A 26,853-nucleotide genomic window follows, 5' to 3' on the forward strand; every position below is an offset into this window, starting at 1 on the left:
TTGCCATTGCTCAGAATATCCCTACCTGATGTGCAGCATCGGTGAGGGACATGTGTGTGAGGTGGGGGATGGAGAAGGCTGATGTTCAGAAACACACAAGAACCTCTGCAGCTAAGGGCTTGGTTGGAGGCAGTGTACTGGCTTTTTAATTTTCTGAAGCATGTGAAAAACTTAGGCTTTACAAGAATTGCTCATAGAAAAGGCTTAACATTTGTGACACCCTAGTATCTGATTGTCAGTTATTAAGACAGTTGACAGGCAATATCTTTCTTCTTCTTTTGTTTAGTGCTAGAAAATACAAGTGTTGCAATCAGTGTGGGAGTGACAGGAATCCACTGAACTGATTTTTTTCTTTACAGAGATTGTACAAGGAAAACTATGAAAAGACAAAGGCAAAGAGCATAAACTACTGCGAGACCCCCAAATTTCAGCTTGACACTGTTCTGCAGAAATTCAGCAGCAATGTAAGCAATCCTACGATCGTTCCTGTTTAAAAACAAACAAAAAACTGCACCCTTTCACGAATAAATAAATGAAATGTCTTGTCTTTCAGACTAAATATAAAGAGTCCTACTTAAAAGATATTCTGGGACATTATGTAGGCAGCTATGAGGACCCGCATTATATACACTGCATGAAAGTCACAGCTCAGAACAGTGACGTAAGTTCTAATACAATTGTTAAACTTTCCAAGTAACACCATTTTAGGGCATGAATACAATGGTTGCATCCTTGTGTCTTACTTTCTTTCTCACAGAAAAACTACAAAGCAGAATATGAAGAGGACAGAGGTAAATGCTTTTTCCCCCAGACCATAACTCAGGAATATGAAACCATCAAGAAGCTGGATCAGTGCAAGGACGTAAGTCTGCAGTGGGACTGTGAGCATCACTGTGCTCCATTGTGTCTGGGGGTCCAGATAGGTTTAAAATTTTGACTCTTTTACAAATAAATGCAAGCCAATAAATTGTAAGGAAGAAAATTTATTTTATAATAGATACACTATTTTTTTCTTTTGTCCATACATTTCAAGAGCTAATTCTAGATTATTTTCCCAAAGAAGAGTTCTTGGGCATCTGCCAATATGGGAAAGTTTTTTGTAAAAGTGCCTCTCAAAGATACCGCAGTCTAATTAGGAAAAAAATAAGTGTTTTATTAACTACAGGTATCTTTTCTTTGGGGGAATGGGGTTCTGCTCACTAGTTCTGTAGGCCTACATGGATTTGATAGGCAATATCGCTAAACCTGACTCCTTTTCTCCCCAACAGCACACCTACAAAGTACACCCAGAAAAGATAAAATTCACTCAAGTAACTGACTCGCCTGTTCAGGTGCAAGCCCAAATCAATGCTAAACAACTGAGTGATGTAAGTTCCTCTTCATTCCCAGGAAGTCCAATTACGTGGGATAGCCTAGCATAACTCTGCACAGGAAATCCAGTGACTTGTCACAGTTACAAAAAAGGCTATGTAAATATTATGTATGTGCAATCACCTAAAATATTTTCTCTTTAGTTGTCTTGCATCTTCTGCATCTTTTTGAGAGGATAATACTTAAAGTAAAATGGTTCTATAAAGGAAGCTAATTTAGCTTAATGCACAGGAAAGAACATGAATTCCGAAGTCAGATAAAACTGGATTCGAATTCCAGCTCTGTCTGGGCAAATCATTTAACTTCTTGATGCCGCATAGTTCCTACTGTGGTTGTTCTGAAAACTGAGTGAAAGGAGATATATGCATGGCCCACAGCCTGCCCCAAGCAGATATTTAACACCTGGGATCTCTCTCTCTCCGATAAGTATTGGAAAATGGAGTGTTTGCAGTCAGTTTATCATATGAGGTTTAAGTATGAATTCCCAAACTTATGTTGGACTAAATAAAATAAGAGTAACCTCAGGAGATTTATGACCCAGGAAATGAAAGGCTTCAGTTAGAGTATCAACAAGCCATAATGTATGCATGGGGGTGGGGATAGAACCTCGCTGGGAGGAGGAAAAGTAGGTTTACGGTTGTGAGTACGCGAAGCAGTTTATTCCTGTATTATCACTTATTAATTACCATATTCTTTTCCATGTAGCCAAACCTACTTTTGCCCTACCCTGTATTTGTTAGAAAGATTCTCCTGTGAGAACTGACAATGACAGGGAAGAAAGGGCTGTCACTCCCAGAATCTGCAGGGCCAGCTGTGGTGTGCATGAAGGGGACCGTGCATGAAAGTCACCTCCTTCCGTTTGGGCCCTACCATGGCACCAAATGAGACAACAGCTGCCACCTGCCTAGGACACAGGTTGTCAGTTGTGCAAGGCGGCCTACCCTAGCTCTGGATTTTTCTTTTAATTTTAACAACTTTGTCAGTTTTATTTGAGAAAATGTATTTTACATTTTGCTATGAAAATTTGTTCTTTAGAACAATTCTTCTTCTGAAATCATCCCCTCTTCTCTCCCTCAGCTAAATTACAAAGCAAAACACGAAAGTGAAAAGTTTAAGTGCCACATACCTCCAGATACTCCTGCCCTTATCCAGCACAAAATCAATGCGTACAACCTGAGTGATGTAAGTTCCTTGCCACCATGCCATGTGGTGTGCTGACAACTTGTGCTTTTGTTTTTAATTGTTTCCTTAAATAATTATTTCAATGTTAAAGATGGGAAGAACAGTTAACATTTTTATCATGTCCCTATGCCTCTGCCAATGTACTTCTTAACATGTATGTAGCAATCATGTAAGTAGCTTCATACAACTAGACACTAATATATTTTAGTCAACCTTCAAGATTCTGTCACCTATGTATGTCTAATTGGATATTTAATGCTAAATCTATAAGTCATATATTCATTTACACTCTGCTATAATTAATTTTCTTTCAGATTTGATTGTTTTAAGGTTTAGCTTTATTTCATTTATTCTTCAAACCTGTAATGTTTCGTGTTTCACATAGATGATACTTATTTCTGCAAGTAAGAAATAAGTACTTACACTAGCGAAGATATGTAGTATTCAAAAGGTGCAGGGCCAGCTATCCATTGCTCTTTCATTTCCAAACTTAATTCTACAGAAAAGCCAAATTACCCTGAGATGTTTCCATTTCTTCAACAACCCTTTGCATAAGTACAAAGATTATCCAGCATCAATGAGTACTATAATGATTCATGAAATAACCTTTGCAGAGGACTTTGAGATCGAATTAAAGTGATGCCTTTATATTATAAAAAGTTAACTATAGAATATTTGTGCCATTGTAAAAATATTCAGTTAGGAATCAATATTAGTATGATAACTAGAATTAAATTAATTGGATGAAATAGCCTAATGGAGAGTATGTAAGATTAATCTAGTAGAACTAGAAGCTTCAGCTTGAAGAGAATTGGCTAAAATATGCATGATTTCATGGACAATGAAAAGTCCCTTTATTTTAAGACAAAGTATTGGGCTACCTTCTAGTCTTAGCAAAGTGTGATAACATGCTTATCCCTTTTGTCAATTCCTTCTTTAAAATGTTCCTGTCCAGAGTATTTATAAGTACGACTGGGAGAAGAGCAAAGCTAAGAAATTTGACATCAAAGTGGATGCCATTCCCCTCCTGGCGGCCAAGGCCAACAGCAAGAACGCTAGTGACGTGAGTGTGGGCTGGGAATGTGGGCTGGGGACTCCATGGTGTCCCCTGATGGGTGGGATCTGCAATGTGTGATGTCCTTGCAGGTGATGTACAAGAAAGACTATGAGAAGAACAAAGGGAAAATGATTGGAGCCCTCAGCATTAACGATGATCCCAAGATGCTGCACTCTTTGAAGACGGCCAAAATGCAGAGTGATGTGAGTGCTTCTGTCAATCACCCTTATTTTCATATGTGGCTGCACCTACTGTGGAATGTGAGCTTGGATGTGACGTTAGCCTAAATGGAATCTCAGATCCAGGAAGACAATCAAACATGAAAGCCCAGTGCTAAAGGATGATTTACTTCCTCATTTTTATGATGTCTGTGTTCTTCGAGACATCAATGAATATTATAAAGTTTCCCTTCATCTCCTTAATGCCTTCTGTTTTATCAGAGGGAAATTATCTTAGCAATATCATTTTCTTTATTGCTTTGCTTAGAAATCAGCTCACTATCTCAGGATGTATAAACATGTATTCATTCATTCCATACTGTGACCTGACTTAAGGTACTTTGCAAAAACACATACAGAAAAATAAAAGTCTAGAAACGATAAGATTAGGCTAAAGATAAAGTAGGAATAACGAGGTGAAACATAACTTTAAAAGCAAATTATTTTAAGAATTTTATAAAATACTGATCTCACTTTAAAGCCTTTAGATTGCTTATGAAATATAAAATAAAACTATTTACAAAATTGCTTTTCAAATTCACACCCCAAAGGCATATACTCCCTAGTTCTGTATCATTTAAAATATTCCTGTATTTAGTATGTTTTTGCACTTCTACGTGTGAAAATTAAAAGAGAATGTGAAGAAATATGATTCATACAATAAAATAGAAAAACCATCTTCCATGTATTATTGCTGTAAAATAAAAGATTAAGCCTTAATGATAAAAGCTAATTTCCAGAGGTTTTCGAGTGCTGAACTGAAAACTCTTCTAAGACTATGTCTAAGCATCTAAGGCTCATCTTATATTTTTGAGCTCATTTTACCAGCTCTTAAAAAATTAACACATTCAAGAGGAAAGAATTATTTCATGACAAAATATTGCTTAGGCATCAGCATTTGTGTGCTCTGATTTATCCTGGCTGAGAAATATTACGATAAGTAAAGTAAATATATTTATGGTTAACAGCAGAGTAAATCAGCCAAGACATGAGCCTCTACCATGTTCATCCTGTTTTGTGGAAAATCAGTGACGCTAAAATGCAAAATTTACCCTTTTGGTTAAAGCATAGTAAAAATGGCTTTTACGCCATGAGATTAATTTTTTCTTTGATTTTCTTTTTCCTTGGACAGAGATTGTACAAAGAAAACTATGAAAAGACAAAGGCAAAGAGCATGAATTATTGTGAGACCCCGAAATACCAACTTGACACTCTGCTGAAGAACTTTGGAGAGGTTGGAAAGGCCGGGGCTTTACTCTGGGGCTTGGGGGCTTTCCTACCGTTTGAGGAATAACTGTTCATTTGAGTGCCATGTGTTTTCTTTTTCAGAATAAGTATAAAGATTCGTACGTGCAGAACATTCTGGGTCATTACATAGGCAGCCCTGAAGACCCACATCAAATACACTGCATGAAGGTTTCAGCTCAAAACAGTGATGTAAGTTTGAAGACAATTGCTCTTGCCTCGCGGCGACACTAGGAGCAATAACAGTAATCATCTGTTATTGTTTTTTCTCATTATAGAAAAATTACAAAGCAGAATATGAAGAAGACAGAGGAAAATGCTATTTCCCTCAGACAATCACACAAGAGTATGAAGCAATCAAGAAGCTAGACCAGTGTAAAGATGTAAGTCAGCTGCTCTGAATTCTGGAAATTGGGTTTGGGACTCTTGTGCCATCTAGTGGTAAATTCAGTAGGAATTTAAATGCGAGCATCCAGTGGTTAGGTGTTCAATTCTTAATTTTGACTTTTGGGTGGAATTGGGGAACATAGAAATTACTGCGAGGAAGCCTATTTGTTACAGAATAATTCCAGGATTTATAAATCATCGTTTTCACCAATGTATACATGGCCTAGGAGAAGGGGAAGACAGATTTGTGAGAGCTCGGCATTCCTTCTTGAGGGGCTATTTACCTGAGGGGCTAGCTGGTGCCAGGTGCTGTCCTTGGTGCTGACAAGGTGGGCTGCCTGCCATGGCAGGCCCTTGCATGGGAGGTACAGACAGCAAACAAAGAGTGCGGAAGCAAGGCGGATATTAGGCAATGATGACAGGTAACATGAAATGATACCACACAAGTAAAATACGATATGGAGAGAAAGATCGGATGGGCACTGTAGTTTGGATGGTCAAGGAAGGCCTAAGGCAGGAATGTGCAGCTGTGCCAAGAACAGGGGAAGAGTAGCAGGGAGAACTGCCTAAGGATACAACAAACTTGGTGCTTAAGGATTGAAGGAATGAGGTGGCTAAACTGTATTGGGGAGGGGGATAGTAGTAAGAGGTAAAATGATAGGAGATGAAGGAAGAGGTGGTTTTTGTAGGGTAGGGCTTGTACACCAAGTACAGTCTAGAGTAAATATGAAGTCCAGTGGAGAGTCATGCAGGGCTTCGGCAGAGGGAGGAGCAATCTGGTTGCTAAACCTGCAGCAGGGAGCCCAGTTTAGAAGCAACGTCAGCTGGTGGAGGGAGTGGAGAAAGAACACATCAAACAAGTTTTCAGGAAGTAAACTGACTTTTGGCTAGAAACTTTTTATGTGTTTATATATGTATGTTTAATAGTGTGTATACAAGCAAGAACATAAAGAGAGATACGCTATGAAATTTCATTAAAGAACATCTTTTCTAGCATACCTACAAAGTTCACCCAGATAAGACCAAATTCACGGCGGTCACTGATACTCCTGTACTGTTGCAAGCCCAGCTCAACATGAAACAGCTTAGCGACGTAAGTGCCTTGATTTGCGCTTGTGTGGTGATCTGGAATGCTTTGATTATCTGGACCATAAGCGTTTACATGTGTAATCTTCTTTTGTCCACCTGTTATCTCAACAATGTCATTAGTCAAGAGTTCTTTAAAGTCTTGGAATAAGGGGGCTGAGACTATGGGGGAGAGAGTAGTAAGAGGTGAAATGGTAGGAGATGGAGAAGGGGGTGGTCTCTATAGAAATATGTAACTGCTGGGTCGAACTGCACTCTTGGGGAAAAATGGTGTTAGACAATAATTAAAATAAAACATAATCTTTCAATAACGCATCAATTTTTAGTGGGAATTTGCTCATTCCCACTGACGATTATACCAAATCCTCAGGATTTAGCTGTGCTAATCATTAGGATTATACAAAAGGTAATGCATACTAAAAATAATGCATACTAAAATTCCATGGTAACTTAAATAAGGAAAGCATCCACTATGCATAGCTAACAAGTGGCAAGGCAAGCATTTCCCATTCTTAAGTTTCCTAACAAAGACTTTACGAAAAGTAAAATGCACAGAAACAAGAAAGGTGTCAGATGATAATAAGAAAATTGATATATGATGGAGATACAGAATTAAAATAGGATCATGTGAGGAGGAGCAACTGCATGGGTAGTTTAGATCGGGTAGCCAAGGAAGACCTGTGGCAGAAGGGTCCGGCCCTGCCACAGTCAGGGGGGAGAGCAACGGTTTTTCTCAGACACTCACAGTCATGTGGTTTATCCAGGGACCCTGTTAAATTTGGACTCTGATTCAGTAGGTCTGGAGGGATCCATATTCGGACTTTCTGATAAGCTCCCAGGACATGCTGATCTGTCTGACTGGTAGACCCTACTGAGTAAGGAGGTGCTAAGTCAGCTAAATCCTGAGGAGTAGCACATCCTTCTCAAGATAGTTAATCAAAACATAGTTTGCTCTACTTCAAAACCTGTTTTAATAACTGGAATTAGCTCATGTGCAAATTGGTAAAGGAGGGAATGGTGTCAGTATAACCCAGAAGTCATATTGGTTCATAAGCAATGCTTCCTAGCATATTAATATTTTGTGCCCCAGAAAGAACTGCTAATCATTAACACCACAGACTTCACTGACCTTGTGAGATGCAGAGGAATACAGTGCTGTACGGAGTGCCCAGTGCCCACACTCTTGTCGTTAGCCTTGTTAGACCACGGGCTCTGCTCCGAAGGTGCTTATTGCACCATCCTTCTCAATCTTGTCCATTTGCAACAGCCCATTTGCTCTTTATTCTGTCTTTCTTCCAGCTAATGTCCTCTATTTTGTATTTTAATAAGAATTTACATATCTTTTTTGATGGTGCTAGCATGTTAAATTATTATTTTTGTCAGTGCTCTTGCAGACTTGCATAGCTTTGGGGTGTTTGTGCCTTCTGCACAGCCTAGAAGTTCAGATCATACACATTGCATCTACAAAATGACAACCAAAGTCTGGTTACACCACAAGTCCCAAAAGAGGGGCTGAGCCTCTGGGCTGTGTGTGGCACTTCAACTGGATGGACTCTTTCTTCGGGGCATTTTTCAAAAAATGGTAGTGATGACTTAGCTATACAGATTCTCCTATGTAAATTCGAGGAAGTTCCTACCTTGAAGTCTTTGGCTACCCTCTACTGTGTTTCAGCTGAATTACAAAGCAAAATACGAAGGCGAGAAGTTCAAGTGCAATGTCCCAGCAGATGCTCCACAGTTTATCCAGCACAGAATCAATGCCTATAACCTGAGTGATGTGAGTACCAAAGGCACAGAAGCTTGTGTTCATGTATGTGTGCAGGAAAGAGGAAATGTCATAGGGGTTCAAGAAGACCAGGTCAGGGGGTATGCAAATAAACAATGAGTGAGATCGCTACCAGAGTGTACGTAGAGCTTTTAAGGTCTAAATGCTCCTAAAGATCTTACTCAGCTATCAGATTTCTTTTTCCAGTCTCTGGTACCATCAGAAATTTTCTCTTAGTCACCCTGGATCATCCCTAGGGTTTTACAAGAACTCTCCTGTGTAAAGGTCACATTTCATCTTCTCCAAGTGGTTTTCCTTTTATTATTATCCTGTAAACATCAGGATAGCAGAGTCTTTAGAAATTCCACAGAACGTTTTTAAAAAGTACATGTTCGGGAATGGGTGGACAATGCTAAATGTTAGATAAATAGGTAGTATGCTACCATATGGTAAATACAGTAAAGGTGAAATAAGTCCACACATACAAATTTTCAGTGTTTTTAAAAAACTTTTACCATGTGAATCTGTGTTAAATGTTTTTACAATTCCTTTGCTAAAATTTTCCTGCACAGAACATTTACAAGTACGACTGGGAGAAGAGCAAAGCTAAGAAGTTTGACATCAAAGTGGATGCCATTCCCCTCCTGGCAGCCAAGGCCAACAGCAAGAACGCTAGTGACGTGAGTGTGGGCTGGGGACGTGGGCTGGGGACTCCATGGTGTCCCCTGATGGGTGGGATCTGCAATGTGTGATGTCCTTGCAGGTGATGTACAAGAAAGACTATGAGAAGAACAAAGGGAAAATGATTGGAGCCCTCAGCATTAACGATGATCCCAAGATGCTGCACTCTTTGAAGACGGCCAAAATGCAGAGTGATGTGAGTGCTTCTGTCAACCCGTCTTGTTTTTAAGATGGTGCCCTTGTTAATGTGCTCAAGGGCAGTAGGGTATGAAGGGCTCTATTCCCATGGGATTCGCCGGGTTCAACACAACCAGCTGCTGGAGAGAACTTCAGAGGTGGAATGATCCCCTAGATTCTTACATCTCTCATGATTGAGGGGAAAAGTTATTGATTAGTATTTGATGTTTATTTCACTTTGAAAAAATATGTGTTAATATTTAATAGGGTATCAGTTGTAATTCTTAAAACCTTTTGGAAAACATAGCTAGATGTTTGAATATTTTCTCCTCATTGAAAAATGTCCTTTAAAATGATGGTTTTAAACTGTTTTTATTTTGAAAAAAAATCTTGAGTCACAGATAAAAATCTTAGTGTAGCTATCAATTGCTCTTCACTGACTTGGTAATTAGTACTGGCCTAGGTCCCAGAAAAATACTCAGTTACTCATAGGCCCTTTTGAGAATCTGATAAAATACTTGGATCATCCATCCAGAAAAACAAACTTTTTTTCATACGTTTTGCCTAAATTTCAGGAAATGTATGGATCTTCTAAGGCTTGTCTGTGGGCCATCTATTATCTTTTGGTTAAACTTCTTACCATAGAGAAGCAAACATCCACTATTGCAAATTGCAGTGTCCGATGTGTTAAAAAATGTTGAGTGAATCATTTAAGAGTGTTAAGAATTCAGCATAGCTTGCAAATATTATTTAGTCATCATTAAATAGAAGGATTTTAGTATTACTTGCTTTCATTTTACCCATGTGTTCATGTAATCTATATAATTCTATATAAATTATATGTAAATCTATATAATGTACTGCCCCCCCCCCCCCCCCCCCCCAAAAACACCCTGGAATTATGTTCTGCAGAGCAGGCTCCTTGCAGTACAGGCTTCGTCCACTAGGTGGGGGTTCTAGGAACCCATCTGAATCAGTGTACCAGCTGGTGTTGCTGTAAGAGGCTGCGTTGGGCTTCAGTGAAATTTTTTTTGAAGTCTCTTGTAGTGCAGTGCATTTGCCCATCTTGTGAAGGGTGATTTATGAGTGCACTGCCCACGCCATGCTGAGTGGTCAGCAGTTATTGACCCAAAGTGGCATGACTCCCACGTCCCACCCTCCCTATCCACTCTTTTGTTTCTCTGGTTGAAAACAGTGCTCTTAGGGAAACATTTTGCAAATGTGAAAAACATGGAACCAGAAAATGGCAGAAGCACTAAATGGCATCAAAATCGAAAACTTAAAAAAAAGTGGAAAAATGTCTCGATAGGTTTATTACATCAAATGGGGACTACTTTGAAGGTGACTGAAGTTTAAACATGTAAGAATAAATATACAATTTTAATAAATAAATTCTGGAATTTGGGAGGGGGTTTTCCCTTTATAATTATAAAGAACTTTAAAACACCCAATTCAGTTACTTTATCTAATAACTTCGTGGTGAATTATGTCACATATAGTGCTTACGTGCACAAAATTATCTTGTTCTCTAGTTCCTTATCCCTTCTTAACTCAAAAAGGTTATAGTTCTCTCTTGAGAGCACATGTATTTAATCTTTGTTTTTCATCCTATCACAAAACCCATTAGAACACTAGGCACATAGTAAGTGTTCAGTAAATACTTTTTAATTGATCGATGTCAGCAACCAAACATGGGAATAGTCAATAATGAGTCATTCTCACATACGCTACAAGTTCAACACTACGCTACAGGTCTAGAACATGCATATCTTTTTTAAAAGAACCTTTTAAAGCCATTTGGGCCTTTGACAACATTTCATATGTGCAGGTATGTGTGGACTGTATGAAAATGAACAAGAGAGTCAAAACAGTTTAGTCAAAAACACTTCTGCACACCAACTGCTGTGCAACATTGCTTATCAGTTTATTTCTTTAGAAAGTTTTTTTAAAGATTTTATTTATTTTTTTAGAGAGAGAGGAAAGGAGGGAGAGAGAGAGGGAGAGAAACATCCATCAGTTGCCTCTCCCATGTCCCCAAACAGGGACCTGGCCCCAAACCCAGGCATGTGCCCTGACCAGAAATCAATCAGCGACCTTTCCATTCGCAGGCCAGCATTCAATCCACTGAGCCACATCAGCCAGGGCTATCAGTTTATTTCTAATAAAGACAAACTGTCTTTATTTTATTAATGTTTTTCATACCATTAGAAGGTTTCCCTATTTATTATTTTCATAAACTAGGATCTAGGCTTTACAACTAAGTGATAAATTTACTCAGTGAAAGTTATTACCCACAAAACGTTAGAAGGAAGATCATGTTCCCTAAGACAGCTGAAAGACTGGATCATTTGCAAAGGAAATTTCTACAGAAGATCTATAATATACATCTAGACTCAGTAGCTTGGGTTACTGTCTTTAATGCTTGTATGACTACGGGGACCTATAATGGGTTTAGAATTTTCTTAAAGGTACTGGGTCAGAATTTTTCTCTCTGTTAAGGTCACTGGTGAGTAGACTTGATGAAGCTTGGACTTTCATCTAATTAGCAACCTGTCTAACCATTCCAGAGCACCAGCCAATGAAAGGTGCCTTCTGGGGCTCAGTCAGGATATTGGGATTACGAGAGCGCTGTCCTTAGGGACAAAGGTTACTTTAATGGCTCGGCTTCCCACCTTTTTCTCCTTTGAGGAGTTATAACTGCTGCAATCTGAAGCTTTTTACAGATTGTTACCAAACTGAAACTTGGTATGAAACAACCTTTGGGATTCTCAGTGGGGCTTATCTACTGTCAAAAGTAGTCAAGTTGAAAAAATCAGAAACTACTTTAGAAATCCAAGAAGTCAGATGTACAGTTCTATTTATCAAGTAGCCATTTCACAAAATCAGAAGTATGAAATGATTGTCATATAATTTTGGTCAATCAAAAAAAAAAGAAACTCCCTTATTGGAAAACTCTTCAAAGGACAGCGTACTTCAGTAAATCATGATGCTTGTTAGTGGTCTTTGAAAACCCCTGTTTTACTGTAAAGTAATACCTGGCTGAAGCAGACGCTGTGGCCCAGGCCTGGTGTCTGTCAGCTGTGCTTTGATCTAAAAAAAGATTCAAGAAAATCTGTCCATGGGTGATTTTGGGGGGGCATTTCAACGATGTGTAACCTAGGAACAAAATTTAAGGAAAAATAACCACTCGGATGTTTGAATCTGTCTTTTCTAACTCATATTTGTTGTTTATGGAGAGATTTCTGTGCTTTTCTGGAAATCTACTAAGGTAATAAATGGAATTTTTTCACAGCGTGAATATCGCAAAAACTATGAAAAGTCGAAAACTAACTACACGGCACCTCTTGATATGCTCCCAGTCGCCCAAGCTAAGAAATCTCAGGCCATCGCCAGCGACGTGGACTACAAGCACCTCATCCACAGTTACCACTACCCTCCCGACAGCGTCCCCCTGGACCTGGCCAAGAAGTCGTATGCCCTGCAGAGTGACGTGAGTGATCAGATTCTCTCTATCCCTTCTCTTAAGGTGGAAGCTGGAACAAATTGCTAAGTGGAGTGAGTTTTTTGGCAGTCCTCAGAGGTGTCTGCATGATCTTTTGTGTGTAGGAAGTATGTAATGGGGATGTCACCCTGTAATCCTAGGAGAGCACACTCTCAGCAGTTAGACAGGCCTGGGCTAGCACGCACCCCATCACTGGTGCCCTCTGGAAAAGCTACCAGCCTGGCTTAGTGGAGAGTCCTCCTTGTAAAATTGGAGTAAAACTAAGTCATCGTTTAGAGGGTTTGAAGGTGTGCAGAAATACTTAGCAGGGTACCAGGTTCATCAGTGTTGTAGCATGGATTGGAACTTCCTACCCTTTGAGGTTGGATGTTGTTCTCATAAAACATTCACTGTTACTATTATCACCACTATCATCATGATCGCATACACCAGTATCGAGAATTTTTATAAAGATTGCTATTGTGTCTAAAAATAAAATCTATGACTTACAGCATTAATTTTTATAGTAGCTAGGTTTTTTTCTGTAGATCAAAACATGTTTAAGCAAGTTAATTTTAGCTACAGAATCAAATGCTTTATCTTAACAATTCTATTTTCTAAAAATGTGGTAAAATACACTTAACATAAAATTTGCTATCTTTACCATTTAAGTCTACACTTTGGTAGCAGTTATTCACATTCACACTGTTGTGCAACCAACAGGCTCCAGACCTTTGTCATTTTGCAAAACTGAAAGTCTCTACCCATTAAACAACTACTTGCCTTTTCCTCCTCCCCTCACGCCCTCAAGACCACCCTTTTGCTTTCTCTTTCTGAGCTGGCCTACTGTAAAGACCTCATGTAATTGCAATAATGAAGTACTTGTCATTTTTTGTGACTGGCTTATTGTCAGTGTTGTAATGTGTGTCAGGATCTCCTACCTCTTTGAGGTTGGATGTAGTTCCATTTTATAGAATACCACATTTTGTTCAGCCATTTTTCCATCAGTGGACATTTCAGTTGCTTCTGTCTTTTGGCTATTGTGAATAATGCCAATACAGACATGAGATCCCAATATTGCCATCACTAAGAATTCTGTTTTATATATTATCACATTATTTATCTGCTTACTCTTCGCTATATTTCTGCCTCCAAAATAAATTGTAAGCATCTCAAAAGTAGGAACCAAAATGGTGTCTTGATTTTTTTATTCCAATTAAAAGACCCACGATAAAGAACAATTTGAATTTTGTTTCTAGAGTGTTTTAGGTGCCATCTATGGCCAGATAACAAGGATGGCTCATTATTTGAATAAAATAAAGTAACTATCCTCAAAATAAGACAAATTCCAGAAGATAACTGCTTTCTATAAGCAAACTGATGAGTGCAACTGTGTTGAAGTGCCCCGTTAGCCAATGTAGAAAAACTCCTAAAACTGACCATTACACATGAAGGGCATTGTGTGCAAACACTTAGTACAAATAATACTATCAAGTCTTATCTAATCAGAAAATGAGCAAAACTGCACACTTTTACTGTGGCCTTCAGACTTCATTTGACCTTTGAAATATAATACTTAGAGCTCTAGTGAGCAAACATCTCACATTCGATTATCTAAATATAACAATTTCATTCATTCCTTGAAATATAGCTTTGAATTTAGCACTTCCCAGATTGAACTTCCATTCATTTGGAAATAAGGATGAAATGAAACATATGTCAACTGGAAAAACAGTGAAAACCTGAGGGCTGTTAAAATCTCTCGCCAAGGATATGTTTAAAATGCTTTTAATGCGTGGAGTAAGGAAGCTGGTCAGAAATCTTTTAGGAATAAAAGACAATCCTTTAGGAATAAGGACAATGCCGAGCAAAAGAAAGTCAACCTTCCTCTTGGTGTTTTAGGTCGAGTACAAAGCCGACTACAACAGCTGGATGAAAGGCTGTGGCTGGGTGCCCTTCGGGTCCTTGGAAATGGAAAAGGCAAAGCGAGCTTCAGACATCCTTAATGAGGTAAAGCCAGTGCCCTTGTCACGGAGGGAGGTTTGGGCACGTGCCCTGTGAAAAAGCCCCCAAACCATGGCAAGTGGCTCCCTTACTGCTTCATTCTCTAATAAATGCTGCTGAGGGGAAAGAGTAAGCACATGCATGAATTATTCTGATAAACATACTGCTTTATATCACCGAGACTATGTATATGAACCATTCATGATAAAAAATATTTTAACAACTTTATCAAGGTATACTTTGCATAACACAAAGCACCATGTGAGGTGTATACCTTGATGAGTTTTAATAGGTTTATATAGTTGTATAGTCATCATTACAATTGAGTTTTTAAGCTCTGCGAGTACCCCAGAAAGATTCCCTGAAAAATTCCTGCCCCATCTGTAGTGCCAGGCAATCCCTCATCTGCTTTCTGTCTCTATAGTTTTGTTTTTCTAGAAATTTTGTTTATATAAGTCTTCTTCCATTAAGTGTAACATTTTTAAAGTTTATCCATATTCTTACATGTGTCTGCAGTTTATTTCTTTTTCGAGTAGCATTCTTTTGTGTGGCTATGTTGCATTTTCATTGTCCAGTTAATAGGCATGTGGATTATTCCAGTTCTTCACAATTATGAATAATGCATATAATAAATATTATAGAACTTGTTTTAAGTATTATACTCTGTCATATTCTTGATGTCTTTGAAATAGTTTATGTTATTATTCAGTCTAAGAAAAAACAATGATGATCTTGGAGTTGTAAAGCAACCAATCTATCTGTCCCTTCTCTGCACACAGTGAAACATTCCACTACCATCAGGTAAACCATCAGCAAGGAGTTTAGACTACATAAAAAAGGGATGGAGGTGCTCAGTGAGAGCTGTCTTCCTCACTCAAGATTTTGTTGTTTTTTGCTTTGGTTCATCTTTGGTGAAAACCATTTTATCTACTCAAAGATTTTTCAGATCATCAGATCAACCAAGATATTTTTAGACGAAACATTACAAAGACATAAGAAAGAGTAAAATTTGAAAAACCACAATACTTTTGAGTTGGTAGTTGTCTGAAGTCTGAAGTTGAAAAAGTGATGCAACTATACAGAAATGAGATATTTAATACACACAAAATTAGAGGACTGGGAGAATCAGTGGAGAAGAATATTGGAATAAGTGTAGCTAGAAGTTATCAGCTCCCAGTTGGATCACCTTCCAAGGTTCCCTTTCCCTCTGCCTTCTAGCACTTCAGTGACAATCTATATACTGACTACATTAAGGTTTGCAAAGCAAAAATCCTCTCTAGTTTTTAAATAATTCATAACTGTTGTCCTAATTTCTCAGTTCCTCTACTATCAATGAGAGAACTTCTTTTTTGTGGCTGCTGATGGTGTGACAAGGAAAATGACATCTTTGAAAACTTGGTCATGTCATACAAAGACACGCTAGGTTGTTTTTCTGCATGGTTTTCTATTAATCCTTTAGAAAAATTTGGGATGTTTCTGGATTCTGCTTAGCTGAGAGTATTCTCTTTTATGTCATAAGCAAGAAATTGAGAGAGTGAAGTGTGATTTCTGAGAGTTATATTGGCTGTACTGCCCCATTAAATCCAAGATTAAGTCAATTTGTAAATAATGGTTTTTGTGTTTTACTTATTTCCCCCCACCATCCAACCAAACATCCAATGTTTCAACATTTTAAAACCAGGAGAAGTCCTGTCTCTCCAAAATAAATTTCAAGGATTTTAATATATTAGCCTTCAGTGCAACTAATATTATTGCTTTTCTTTTTTTTAATTTATCAAACAGAAAAAATATCGCCAACATCCAGATACTCTCAAGTTTACCTCAATCGAAGATGCTCCAATTATAGTACAGTCTAAAATTAACCAGGCCCAGCGGAGTGATGTAAGTGTTAGTCTTATCTGCGTCTTAATGAATGTTAACGGATACAAGTACATTTATATTCCAAATGTACTAGTCACCTGTAGTTATTGTGGAACTTAAAGGGCTTCAGTTACATGAGCAACTGTGCAATTCCCTCAGCTTTTCATTAATAAAACACACCTAATTCATATCTTTAGAGTGTTATATACAGTGTACTGACTGTCCTTTTAATATTTCAAGAAACCTTGTTTCTTGCTTTCCAAGAACAAGGTGAGGGGCTTCTCTTGATAATAAGAAACGCTTACAAGCCTATTTCTAGGGATACCAGGAAAATGAATAAAGGCACTACATCATATGGAGGAGTTATATTTTAAGTCAGAGCTAAGACAAGAATCATATGTAATAAAACCCTACCCTTGAATCCCTTCAGGAGCCCACCAAGTAGAACATAGATGGTTGGTGTGTCCCACTGTTATTGCTTTTCCTGTGCTCAGGAAAGTGTTGGCAGGTTAACATTTTCATCAGGTCCCCTTACTGGGCTACTTTCCAGCAGCTGCCCCTACCTAGATGCAGAGGTTCATAGTGTGTACATACCAAGGAGCTTTTGCCCAGGCTGAACCAGCACAAAGATAAGACCCACTGCAATGGCATATGACACCTTGAATGCCTACAAGATATTTGCAGGCGAATATGGGGACTGCACAATGAGTCTTTCATAAGAAGCACCTCTGTGCAGTATGATCCTGTCTGAGATTCTTTTCCTGTGTCATCCAGTCCCTTTGCCTACTTTATTAGTTTGTTTATGCCTTTTTTCCCTTTCAGGTTGTCTACAAAGCCAAAGGAGAGGAAATTCTTCACAAATACAGCCTGCCAGCAGACCTACCCCAGTTCCTTCAGGCTAAAGTTAATGCCTACAACATCAGTGAGGTGTGTGCATCGGCTCGGCTGCTGATTGTGTGATAAACTTGTCTACATGTGCACTGCATTGCACTGAAGTGACTTTTTTCTTTCAGAATATATACAAAGCAGACTTGAAAGATTTGAGCAGGAAGGGGTATGACCTGAGGACGGATGCGATTCCCATCAAAGCTGCCAAAGCTGCCAGGCAGGCTGCGAGTGACGTAAGTCCAGCTGGGGGGTCACCTGTGTGACTAGAAAATGTAGGCAGGTGGACTTGTTATCCAAAAGTGACCACGAACTGCAAGCAAATCTGCTTGAAAACTGTTTAGAAAAGAAAGTTCCCTAGACAGATCTGAATTTTCTTGGGGGTAAGGATTTATATAGCCTTTACTGATCAGTTCTGATTGAGCACCTTAATTAAAAATTCTCCTCTATACTTCTACACAAATGAACTTTATTCTTCTTGTGGAAATAAATAACTTACATACTATTTAAGTTATAATAACCTCCTGATGGGAAAATTTTATCTCGGGGCTTGCTTCTGAATAATGATTCTCTTTTTATTTCATTAAATAAAGTTAGGTTCCATTAAAGTTAGGAATGCTGTTTCTTTTGCTATCTTACTTTGACTCAGCTGTGGACTGGAGTCACTTTGTTCTTTGAGATTTAAGTAAAATTGACTCGAGCCCCACCTGTTATCCTCCAGGAAGCGGGACACTCTCCCACTGATGGCTGCAGGTGTCCCGAGCGTTTTGTTTTGTGATCACCCCTGTCTCTGGGTTTGCTCACGATGATTTTGCTCTGGGTTACTTGCCTGGGCTCGCCATCCCTGGATTCACTTCTCCTTCTGCTCTGCATGAGCCAGGGATGGAACACAGCCCTTTGCTTTTGATTTCTCCCAAGTACCAAGCCCTGCTTTATTGACTGGTTGTTGGAAATGAAGTTGGCATTGCGCCAATGTAAATACAGATGATTGGATAATAAATGCCTGTGTCCTAATGGCCCTGCCATCCAGAATTCCTCACCGATCCCCTTTCAGTGTGGGTGGTTTCCTCCAGCTCCCCAACCCCCGACCCTGACTTACACACAAACCTTCCCTTACATCCCTGCTTCTCAGTTTCCCAGGTTCTTCCCAGGTCTCCCCAAGGAAGCCCAATTCTCCTCACTTTATTATCCAGAGCCAATGAGTGTTTTCACACTGCCGGCCCCGGGTTCTCTTTGAATGCAGATGCATTAAAATTCTACTACCACCACTACAATTCTACTACTAATCAAATAGCCAGTTGTTTGGTATCTTTCTTAGCAGCACAATGTAATTGATAGAGATTGTGAAATGCTTATCTTTTCTTTTGCCTCAAATGCCTAAGTGGGAAGGAACTTATTTTACTTCATCATTGGTATGAATTATAGTAGCGGTCCCACCTCAACTTCTCTCAGGTGGCAGAATCAACTATAGACAATCCAATGTGCTCAACATAACATTTTAATTTTACCTGGCTATGTACAAGCGAATATGTAATTGGTTATTGAAGTAATTTCTAGAAAAGCCAAATTGCTTCAAACCATGGTCTCATTGTTCAGTAAAATCTTTTTTACCACATTTTAAAATATACCCATATTTACTTCTAATAGGTTCAGTACAAAAAGGCTTATGAAAAAGCCAAAGGGAAAATGGTTGGCTTCCAAAGTCTCCAAGATGATCCAAAACTGGTTCACTACATGAATGTAGCCAAGATACAGTCAGACCGGTTGTATAAAAAAGACTATGAGAAGACAAAGACAAAGTACAATACGCCTCATGATATGTTCAACGTTGTGGCAGCTAAGAAAGCTCAGGATATAGTGAGCAATACCAACTACAAGCATCCGCTTCATCATTACACCTACCTGCCTGATGCCATGGACCTGGAGTTGTCTAAAAACATGATGCACATACAGAGTGATGTAAGCAACGTTTACTGCACGAGTCGGTCCCCCTTCAAGGTCAGAGCCTGTGTGAGAGAGCCCCTTGCCCGGGACACTCAATCCTCTTTTTTCCCTTCGCTGTAGAATGCCTACAAGGAAGAATACAACAACTGGATGAAAGGCATTGGCTGGATACCTATTGGGAGTCTGGAAGTAGAAAAAGTCAAAAAGGCAGGTGATGCCCTGAGTGAAAAGAAGTACCGGCAACATCCAGACACCCTCAAATTCACCAGCGTCGTGGACTCCCCAGTCATGGTCCAGGCAAAACAGAACACACAGCAAGCCAGTGACGTGAGTACAACAAACGCGAAGGTGCCAAGGATGGAGGGAGGCATTAATAAACTGGGGATCAGATCACTTTTTTATTCTTTGGAGCCAATATCTTTTCCTTTTGAAATTATTTAATTGAAAATTAATTATTATAATTATTTTTCATTGGGTAACTAATATTTTCTTTTTCTTCTGTTTTGGTTTTTACCCTCCTTTCTGAAAACTCTTTCTCTTTAACTACCTTGAAATACTGTGTGATTGGACAAATTTGACATTGTGCAAAAATTCTGCTCTAGTACTATACACACACACACACACATACACACACACACTAAATTCAAGCTCAAAGTCCCAGACATTTTATTGTGGCAAATGAATCATATCCAGTGCTATACAAAGTTCCTCATATTTAGTTTTCATATATAACACAGGGAAATAATACATGAGTACATGCTTCTTCTCCTCAATTCATCATATACAATTATAGAGACTTTTTTATGTCTTGGTGGAGATTAATGCATTATTTGCTTGCCTGTCCATGAGCCATGTGTACGGTCTGGCTGAAGTCAGAGCCAAAGGAAAGTCTGGTGCATGGAAGAGTTAAAGGGACACCAAAAGCCTTCATTAACTAATTCATTGAAGGAACAGTTGTCAGCACCTTCCACGTGCCAGACACTGCATTTTGGGCTGGTGGTGTAGAGATTAAATAGACGAGGATTAGTGGGATAAGGGCTGCAGTAAGGAAATAGGACAGGGGTGTAAGACAAAGGCATGGACAGAAACAGCACTGCCACACAGAGTGGTCCGTGCCGCAGGGGAGACCTGTGCTGAGTAAGTACAAGGGAAGCGGGGAACTGCCTCTCAGGGCTTCCCTGGCAAATAAGGGAAGAAAAGCATGTTCCTGGCAAGAAGAAAAGCATGATAGTCAAGAAGTAATGAATGGAAGTACAGCAAAGTAGTCAAGACTGTAACCCGATCATTGAGGGGTTTGTATGCTGATTTATAGTCTGGACATTGTCGGGTAGGTAACAGGACGTACTGCATAATTTTAATCCACGGAGTGTCATTATCTGGTCTTTGCTTTAAAAAGAGAACTCTGGCAAACAGTACATAGGCTATGCTGGGGAGGGGAGAGATTGAAGGCAGGGAGATGAATTACAAAGTGGTTACAGATATAACAGAAGGCTGATTTAGACTTTAAGTCAATGGCAATGGGAAAGGTGAGGTGTAGAAGGTGGGATTAAAGACATTCTGTGGATGTCTTTAATCCACAGAATGATTCCTAAAGGCAGTGAGGATTCTAAAGGTTAGCTCTCAGATTCTTAGGAATTTAGTATTTGAGGATTCACTTAGATATCAGCCATTTCAGACTTTATTTGTGATATATTCATACCAGTTTACATACAACATTCCTCAGAGACACGCCTGGGATATACCCAGAGATTGAAACTCTACTTGTGATTCCAGTTCTGTTTTAATTTTAGAAATTAAGCAATTTCTTTCTTTTTTTATTACCAAGAGGAAGATACAACATGATTTCTATATTGTACTCTTTTGATATCTTTCGGATATCTTTAAAATAACAAGCCAGGGTAAATACAAAATGGTAAACCTTTTGAGTGTGCTGGATTTATGTGTAAGCACCTTTATTTTGTGAGGAAATTACCTACTTTTCCTGATATGATTATAACTGGAGAGCTTTTAGCAGAAGTGAAAAGACTCATTCTAACCATCATTTTCTCTCTAAAAATAAAAAACCCAAACCAAAGAAACCACAGATTTTAAGAACTATTGACTCCATTAGCAAAGAATGAACCTCTCTGGCTTTGATGAATTATGTGATTTGTGTTAGCGTTTCACATCTGAACTTATTTTTCATTCATGTATGGCAGTAAACGATTCTATTCTCTGAAGGATTTTCTCTCTATTGTAATACACAGAGTTGTTGAGTCTTCCTAAAGATAACAAGACATCTTAAAAACAGGAGTTTTTAAGTTTCTTAAAAACAGGAACATGCCTTTGATACTTTCCAACCATAGAAATAGTGAGGGATTGTGTTAGGAACAACTATAAGCATGAAATTAATGAATTTCCTTTTTCATTCTATTTGTAATACATTTTATTTTACGGCTCTATGTTGCAGATCTTATACAAGGCTAAAGGAGAAGATGTGAAACATAAATACACTATGAGTCCCGACCTTCCCCAGTTTCTTCAGGCCAAGTGCAATGCTTACAATATAAGTGATGTAAGTAGGGTCTTTGAAGGGATGTGAAACCAGAACTGATAATAAATAACAGAATTTCAAGGTATGATGGGACCTTGATAATTGCTTAGGTCCATTTCCCATGTGGCCCCCTTGGCAACTCATCCTGGGACGATGCTTCTTGAGTTGTCCTTTTCAAGAGTAGAATGACTTTAAAGGACTCTTCTTTGTCTCTAAAAAACATTTTTATTGAATTTATTGGAGTGATATTGATTAATAAGATTATATAGGTTTCTGGTGCACAATTCTATAACACATCATCTGTGCACTGTATTGTGGGTTCGCCACCCCAAGTCGAGTCTCCTTCCATCACCATTTAGCCCCACTTTACCCTCTTCTACCTCCTCCAACCCCACCTTCCCCCTGGTAATCACCATAAATTATTCTTTGTGTAGAGCTTAACATCCAGTTTCTAAAACTTCTATTTAGTTTTCCTAATTTTGCATGTGAGGAGGTTATTATCCTCCAGAAAAATAAAAATAAAGAAAATCTTTTTTCTTTTATTAAAAACAATCCTAAAACTTCTAAAGCTAACCACCAGGTCTTCCCTTGACCTTCTTTTCATAAGAGGCTTCATTTCCTCCAGTTGCTCCTCACACACCAGAACTTGTATCATCCTCCCCTCGATCCACTCCAGGTCCTCAGTGTCCCTCCCCACTAGGTGCCCAGTCAAGATTTGGGTGAATAATTAGTGCAGAGTCCAGTAATTTCGCACTACGTAAAGTGTGACTTTTTGCTATAGGAGGTTCTTTTAGCTTCTGTCTGGAGTGGAATAAAATAATCCCAGCCATTGAAGAATCACATTAGCTGATTACACCCAGCAGGCTGACAACCTGTCCGTCTCTCTGCCCCAGGTCTGTTACAAGCGGGACTGGCACGATTTAATAGCCAAGGGCAACAACGTGCTTGGTGACGCCATCCCCATCGCTGCAGCCAAAGCCTCAAGAAACATTGCCAGTGATGTGAGTAAATGTTCTACCCAGAACCTGGGTGGTTGCTTTTTAAAAAAGTACACAAATGTATGTTTGTTGAAATGATATCCCGTTGAAAACAATGTGTAGAATTAAGAACATTTGAGTTCCCACAAATTATTGTTTTGAGAAACTGTCATTTTTTCCACGTTTCGTGATTCTTTTCAGCCGACCCCACTAGGTAGGGGACTGTCACAAACCTGACAGCAGCTCTCTCCCTGAGTCACAGCCCAGATCCCCTTCACCGACACTCCCACTGACAGCCCACACTTCCTTTCGGTGCGAACGCCCCGGCTAACGCATGACATTCAGATGCCTGCCTATGTTACAACTGTATTGAGAAGATTGAAAAGGTGTTACATAAGATGTATAGATTTTTTAAAGCAAATGGGGAAACGGCTCACTTTTCCTGAATGTAATTTTCACTTATGTCAATTGATGCTCATTTCATCTGTAACAGGAAAAGTGCACACTCACTCTTCTTCCCATCACTGAAACACACAATTTTTAAAAGCACACAGGCCCCACACATTCCACAGTCACCCCCACCCCAGGGGCTGTGGTCTTGGTTTGAGAAAAGCAGAAGGACACCACCCACGTGTGCAGACCACACGGGGGCCCGGGAGTTCCGCAGCTTCTCCTTGTGAGGCTGCCACTGAAAATGTGTCCCTCAGAGATTTGCACATCACTATGAAATAAATTTCTAGTTTAAGGAAAAAGTGAAAGTCAAAAGTGTGGCATTATCTTTTTTCTTTTTAGCACTTGCACAGAGTTTTTCTAACACGCTTAGAAATTACTTGATAATCCTTTTGCCTACTAAACTCTTGTTGGCCTATCAGTACTTAAATGGCAGGAGCAGTGTGTCTGCAGAGTTTGGGTGGATTTGAACTTTCTTATATAAAAATTGAGGTTTTGACCTGTTATATACAGTATAGCTCAATCTACACCACATTGCCGATTCTGGCAGTGAGAGACTTTGGACAGCAGAGCTTTTGTGGTCAGATTTGTACGGATGGGGAGAGCTCACAGCAGTTCCTGCCCTCACTGTAATTCTACTACTCATCTGTAGCCGCTGCAGCCGTGAGCTCAGAGAGTAGCTGTTGAGAAGCAGGGGTGGGCGAAGGCCCAGCGACCTGCCTGTGCAGCATCCGAATTGATGCTGCCTAGAAAGAGGGTTTTCATTTTAACTTTATTGGGTCAACCTGAGACAAAAACCACAGTAATGATTTCTACCCTTCACCCCAAGACGACCTGAGTGTAAACAACTCACATGTAGAGTTTTTTACAGTTTCTTCTGCACCTGTTGTGTACCTATTACTAGGCCAACTGGAACAGAAAATGGAAGGTTTTCTCAATAATTTCTAATATTCCATGATGTGCAGTAATATACTAGATTAGGTAAATTAGCAGTCCTGGAATGTGACATGTTTATATTTAGTGTGATAATCCATTTGGTTTAAAATAAAGTTCTAAATGCAAATCATAGGATTGATAACGTAGGAAAAAACTGGTCCTGAGGGTATCAGAACACCCATTTGTAACACAGTAGGGATGGAAATAAATGCTGTCACTCTGAACTTTCTGGGGAGTGTGTGTGGGGGAGGAGTGTGGTTTGTACAATCTTCCAGAAAGTCACAATGTCCTGAGTGCCTTTGTGTGTGGATATAATTGCTGCACCTAATATTATCAATGCCTAGGGCTTCGCTAATCAAATTCTGTCTCTACAGTATAAGTACAAGGAAGCCTATGAGAAGTCCAAAGGCAAGCACGTGGGCTTTAGAAGCCTCCAGGATGATCCTAAGCTGGTCCACTACATGAATGTGGCGAAGCTGCAGTCTGACCGTGAATACAAGAAGAACTATGAGAACACCAAAACCAGCTACCATACCCCTGGGGACATGGTTAGCATCACAGCGGCAAAGATGGCCCAGGATGTGGTGACCAACGTCAATTATAAACAACCGCTACATCATTACACATACCTCCCTGATGCCCTGACGGTACAGCACACCAAGAACGTGAATCAAATTCAGAGTGACGTAAGTATGTAGGACAGCACTGACCCAGAGATGCTGGTTCTTAAGGCATAATCACTTCTTCCTATTTTAGTATATTTCCAATACAATAAGATATTTGAAAAAATATACTTTAAAATAAACAATCATTGAGAGGCTAAACACGGCATAGTGAACAAGCTGTATTTTTGCTGGCTTTCTGTACTCCTATTGTAATTGTTGGCATTGCTTTTCTTAACTTCTGGATCCAAGATAAAGCCAAGTTACACTAAGTGTATAAGCCACCTTGGTTCTCAACAGGAAATGGTTGCTGCTGGGGGAGGCCTACTTCATGGGTGAGATGTATAATGCAAAATAGCAGCATTCTTTATTCTTTCTGAATTCAGGGAAGTTATTTTTGACTCTCTGAAACTCAAGGTCACACTCTCATGCATGTAAATCTATGTAATGAGTCATCTGAAATGAACCAAGAAAGCTTTGTGATTATAGAATGATTCATGGAGAGCTGCCTAGGGAGGGTGTTTAATATTCAGGGCTTTCCCGTCTGCAGGAGCCAGATTTCTATAAGAATCTGTGAAGGGGAGAAATGGTGCACATTTATTGTTTCTCAGCGAAAGTGCCTCTCCCCAGCTGAGAACAAGAATAGCCTAGGTGGACAGTAAGGGCAAAATTCAAAGTTGTGCAGTTTTTCAGTGAAATTTTTTAAAAAGCCCAATTTATTGTCAAAAGAGACATGATATTTTTTAGCAGTACCCATGGAAATATGTGGCCTAGATTCTCTGTGTTGTATAATGCACTCTAACCACAGAACTGCTTTCCCTTATTACCAGATTCTGGGGAAGAAGCTCTGTGGCAGACACAACCAAAGCTCCATTCCAGACACGAGCGCGCTGAAAGGGCTACTGCTCATTTCCATTTCCCCTGCAGAAAACTGCAGATGTCAGAAACATTGCTTGACTATTCTCTAGGATATCTCCTCACATGAGATTATTCTTTTACAGAATGTGTATAAGGATGAGTATAACAACTTCTTGAAGGGCATTGGATGGATCCCTATTGGTTCTCTGGAAGTTGAGAAGGCCAAGAAAGCAGGCGATGCATTAAATGAGAGGAAGTATCGACAGCACCCAGACACCATCAAGTTCACAAGTGTGCCCGATTCCATGGGCATGGTTTTAGCTCAGCAGAACACCAAGCAGCTAAGTGATGTAAGTGGTTTCCCTGCAGAAGTGCTTCTTCATGAGTAACCCCGTGACGAGCCACTCCGCCATCCTTAACTCAATACCTGGGGCTGCATCACTATTACCAAATCAACTACTCTCAGAGGTTTAATCAAAAGGGTTTATTTTTGAAGCAACTTAGAGCTTGAACATAGACTGAACAGAGAGGGGAGAAACAGATTGCTTCGAATAGGTTTTCTTTTCCAAAACAAGTAGAGTCTGAGCTATTCATCAGACATATGAAATAAAACTATTCGTATTATTATCTGCTGCTTTGTATGAATTGCAAACCAAGCTCTTTATCGCTCTGAGTGGCAGCAGTTCTACTTAGCTACACAGGGAAAAGGCATAATCAATGCCCTAATCCTTGTGCACAGTAGCTCCACGTTCTGAGAGGCGGACTGGAGAGAGGCGGTTTGGAGAGAGGCCTCTGGGAGGGAAACAAGGAGTTTACTTTTCAGAGTCATCCAGAGTGTCTTCTCTGAGCCCGGGTCTCATTGGGCCCTTATTCTTAGTCAGAGGCTAATTCCAATGCTCAGTGCTTTACCTCATGTGGTAACTTCAGAATTCTATTAAAATACCTCCACCAGCAGAAGGAAGTACATCAAAAGCAAAGAAGGGAAGATTTCATGTTTTTAGTTCCAGATATTGGCAGGTGGCCAGTGCTTTGCTTGGCCTAGATTTGAGGCTTATCTGTGGATTTTCTCAGGCCAGTTCCTGCTCCCGTATTAT

General features: G+C 39.5%; 1 protein-coding gene across 1 annotated transcript in view; it reads left to right on the top strand.

Moving 5' to 3' along the window:
• NEB (nebulin) overlaps positions 1–26,853 on the top strand; it is a 195,660-nt gene that overhangs the window by 25,148 nt on the left and 143,659 nt on the right. Inside the window, exons 12-36 of the mRNA XM_053671780.1 lie at positions 360–464; positions 554–661; positions 758–862; positions 1,269–1,367; positions 2,449–2,553; positions 3,509–3,616; positions 3,700–3,813; positions 4,961–5,062; positions 5,158–5,265; positions 5,352–5,456; positions 6,455–6,553; positions 8,219–8,323; positions 8,884–8,991; positions 9,075–9,188; positions 12,462–12,659; positions 14,553–14,660; positions 16,437–16,535; positions 17,337–17,441; positions 17,528–17,635; positions 19,047–19,358; positions 19,464–19,670; positions 21,793–21,897; positions 22,770–22,877; positions 24,614–24,925; positions 25,903–26,109. Coding sequence (XP_053527755.1) covers positions 360–464; positions 554–661; positions 758–862; positions 1,269–1,367; positions 2,449–2,553; positions 3,509–3,616; positions 3,700–3,813; positions 4,961–5,062; positions 5,158–5,265; positions 5,352–5,456; positions 6,455–6,553; positions 8,219–8,323; positions 8,884–8,991; positions 9,075–9,188; positions 12,462–12,659; positions 14,553–14,660; positions 16,437–16,535; positions 17,337–17,441; positions 17,528–17,635; positions 19,047–19,358; positions 19,464–19,670; positions 21,793–21,897; positions 22,770–22,877; positions 24,614–24,925; positions 25,903–26,109 — 3,354 coding nt within the window. The remainder of the gene's footprint in view (positions 1–359; positions 465–553; positions 662–757; positions 863–1,268; positions 1,368–2,448; positions 2,554–3,508; positions 3,617–3,699; positions 3,814–4,960; positions 5,063–5,157; positions 5,266–5,351; positions 5,457–6,454; positions 6,554–8,218; positions 8,324–8,883; positions 8,992–9,074; positions 9,189–12,461; positions 12,660–14,552; positions 14,661–16,436; positions 16,536–17,336; positions 17,442–17,527; positions 17,636–19,046; positions 19,359–19,463; positions 19,671–21,792; positions 21,898–22,769; positions 22,878–24,613; positions 24,926–25,902; positions 26,110–26,853) is intronic.

The sequence above is a fragment of the Artibeus jamaicensis genome, unplaced genomic scaffold (assembly GCF_021234435.1).
Source record: "Artibeus jamaicensis isolate MK-2021 breed Jamaican fruit bat unplaced genomic scaffold, CSHL_Jam_final contig_1832, whole genome shotgun sequence".
Classification (NCBI taxonomy): Eukaryota; Metazoa; Chordata; class Mammalia; order Chiroptera; family Phyllostomidae; genus Artibeus; species Artibeus jamaicensis.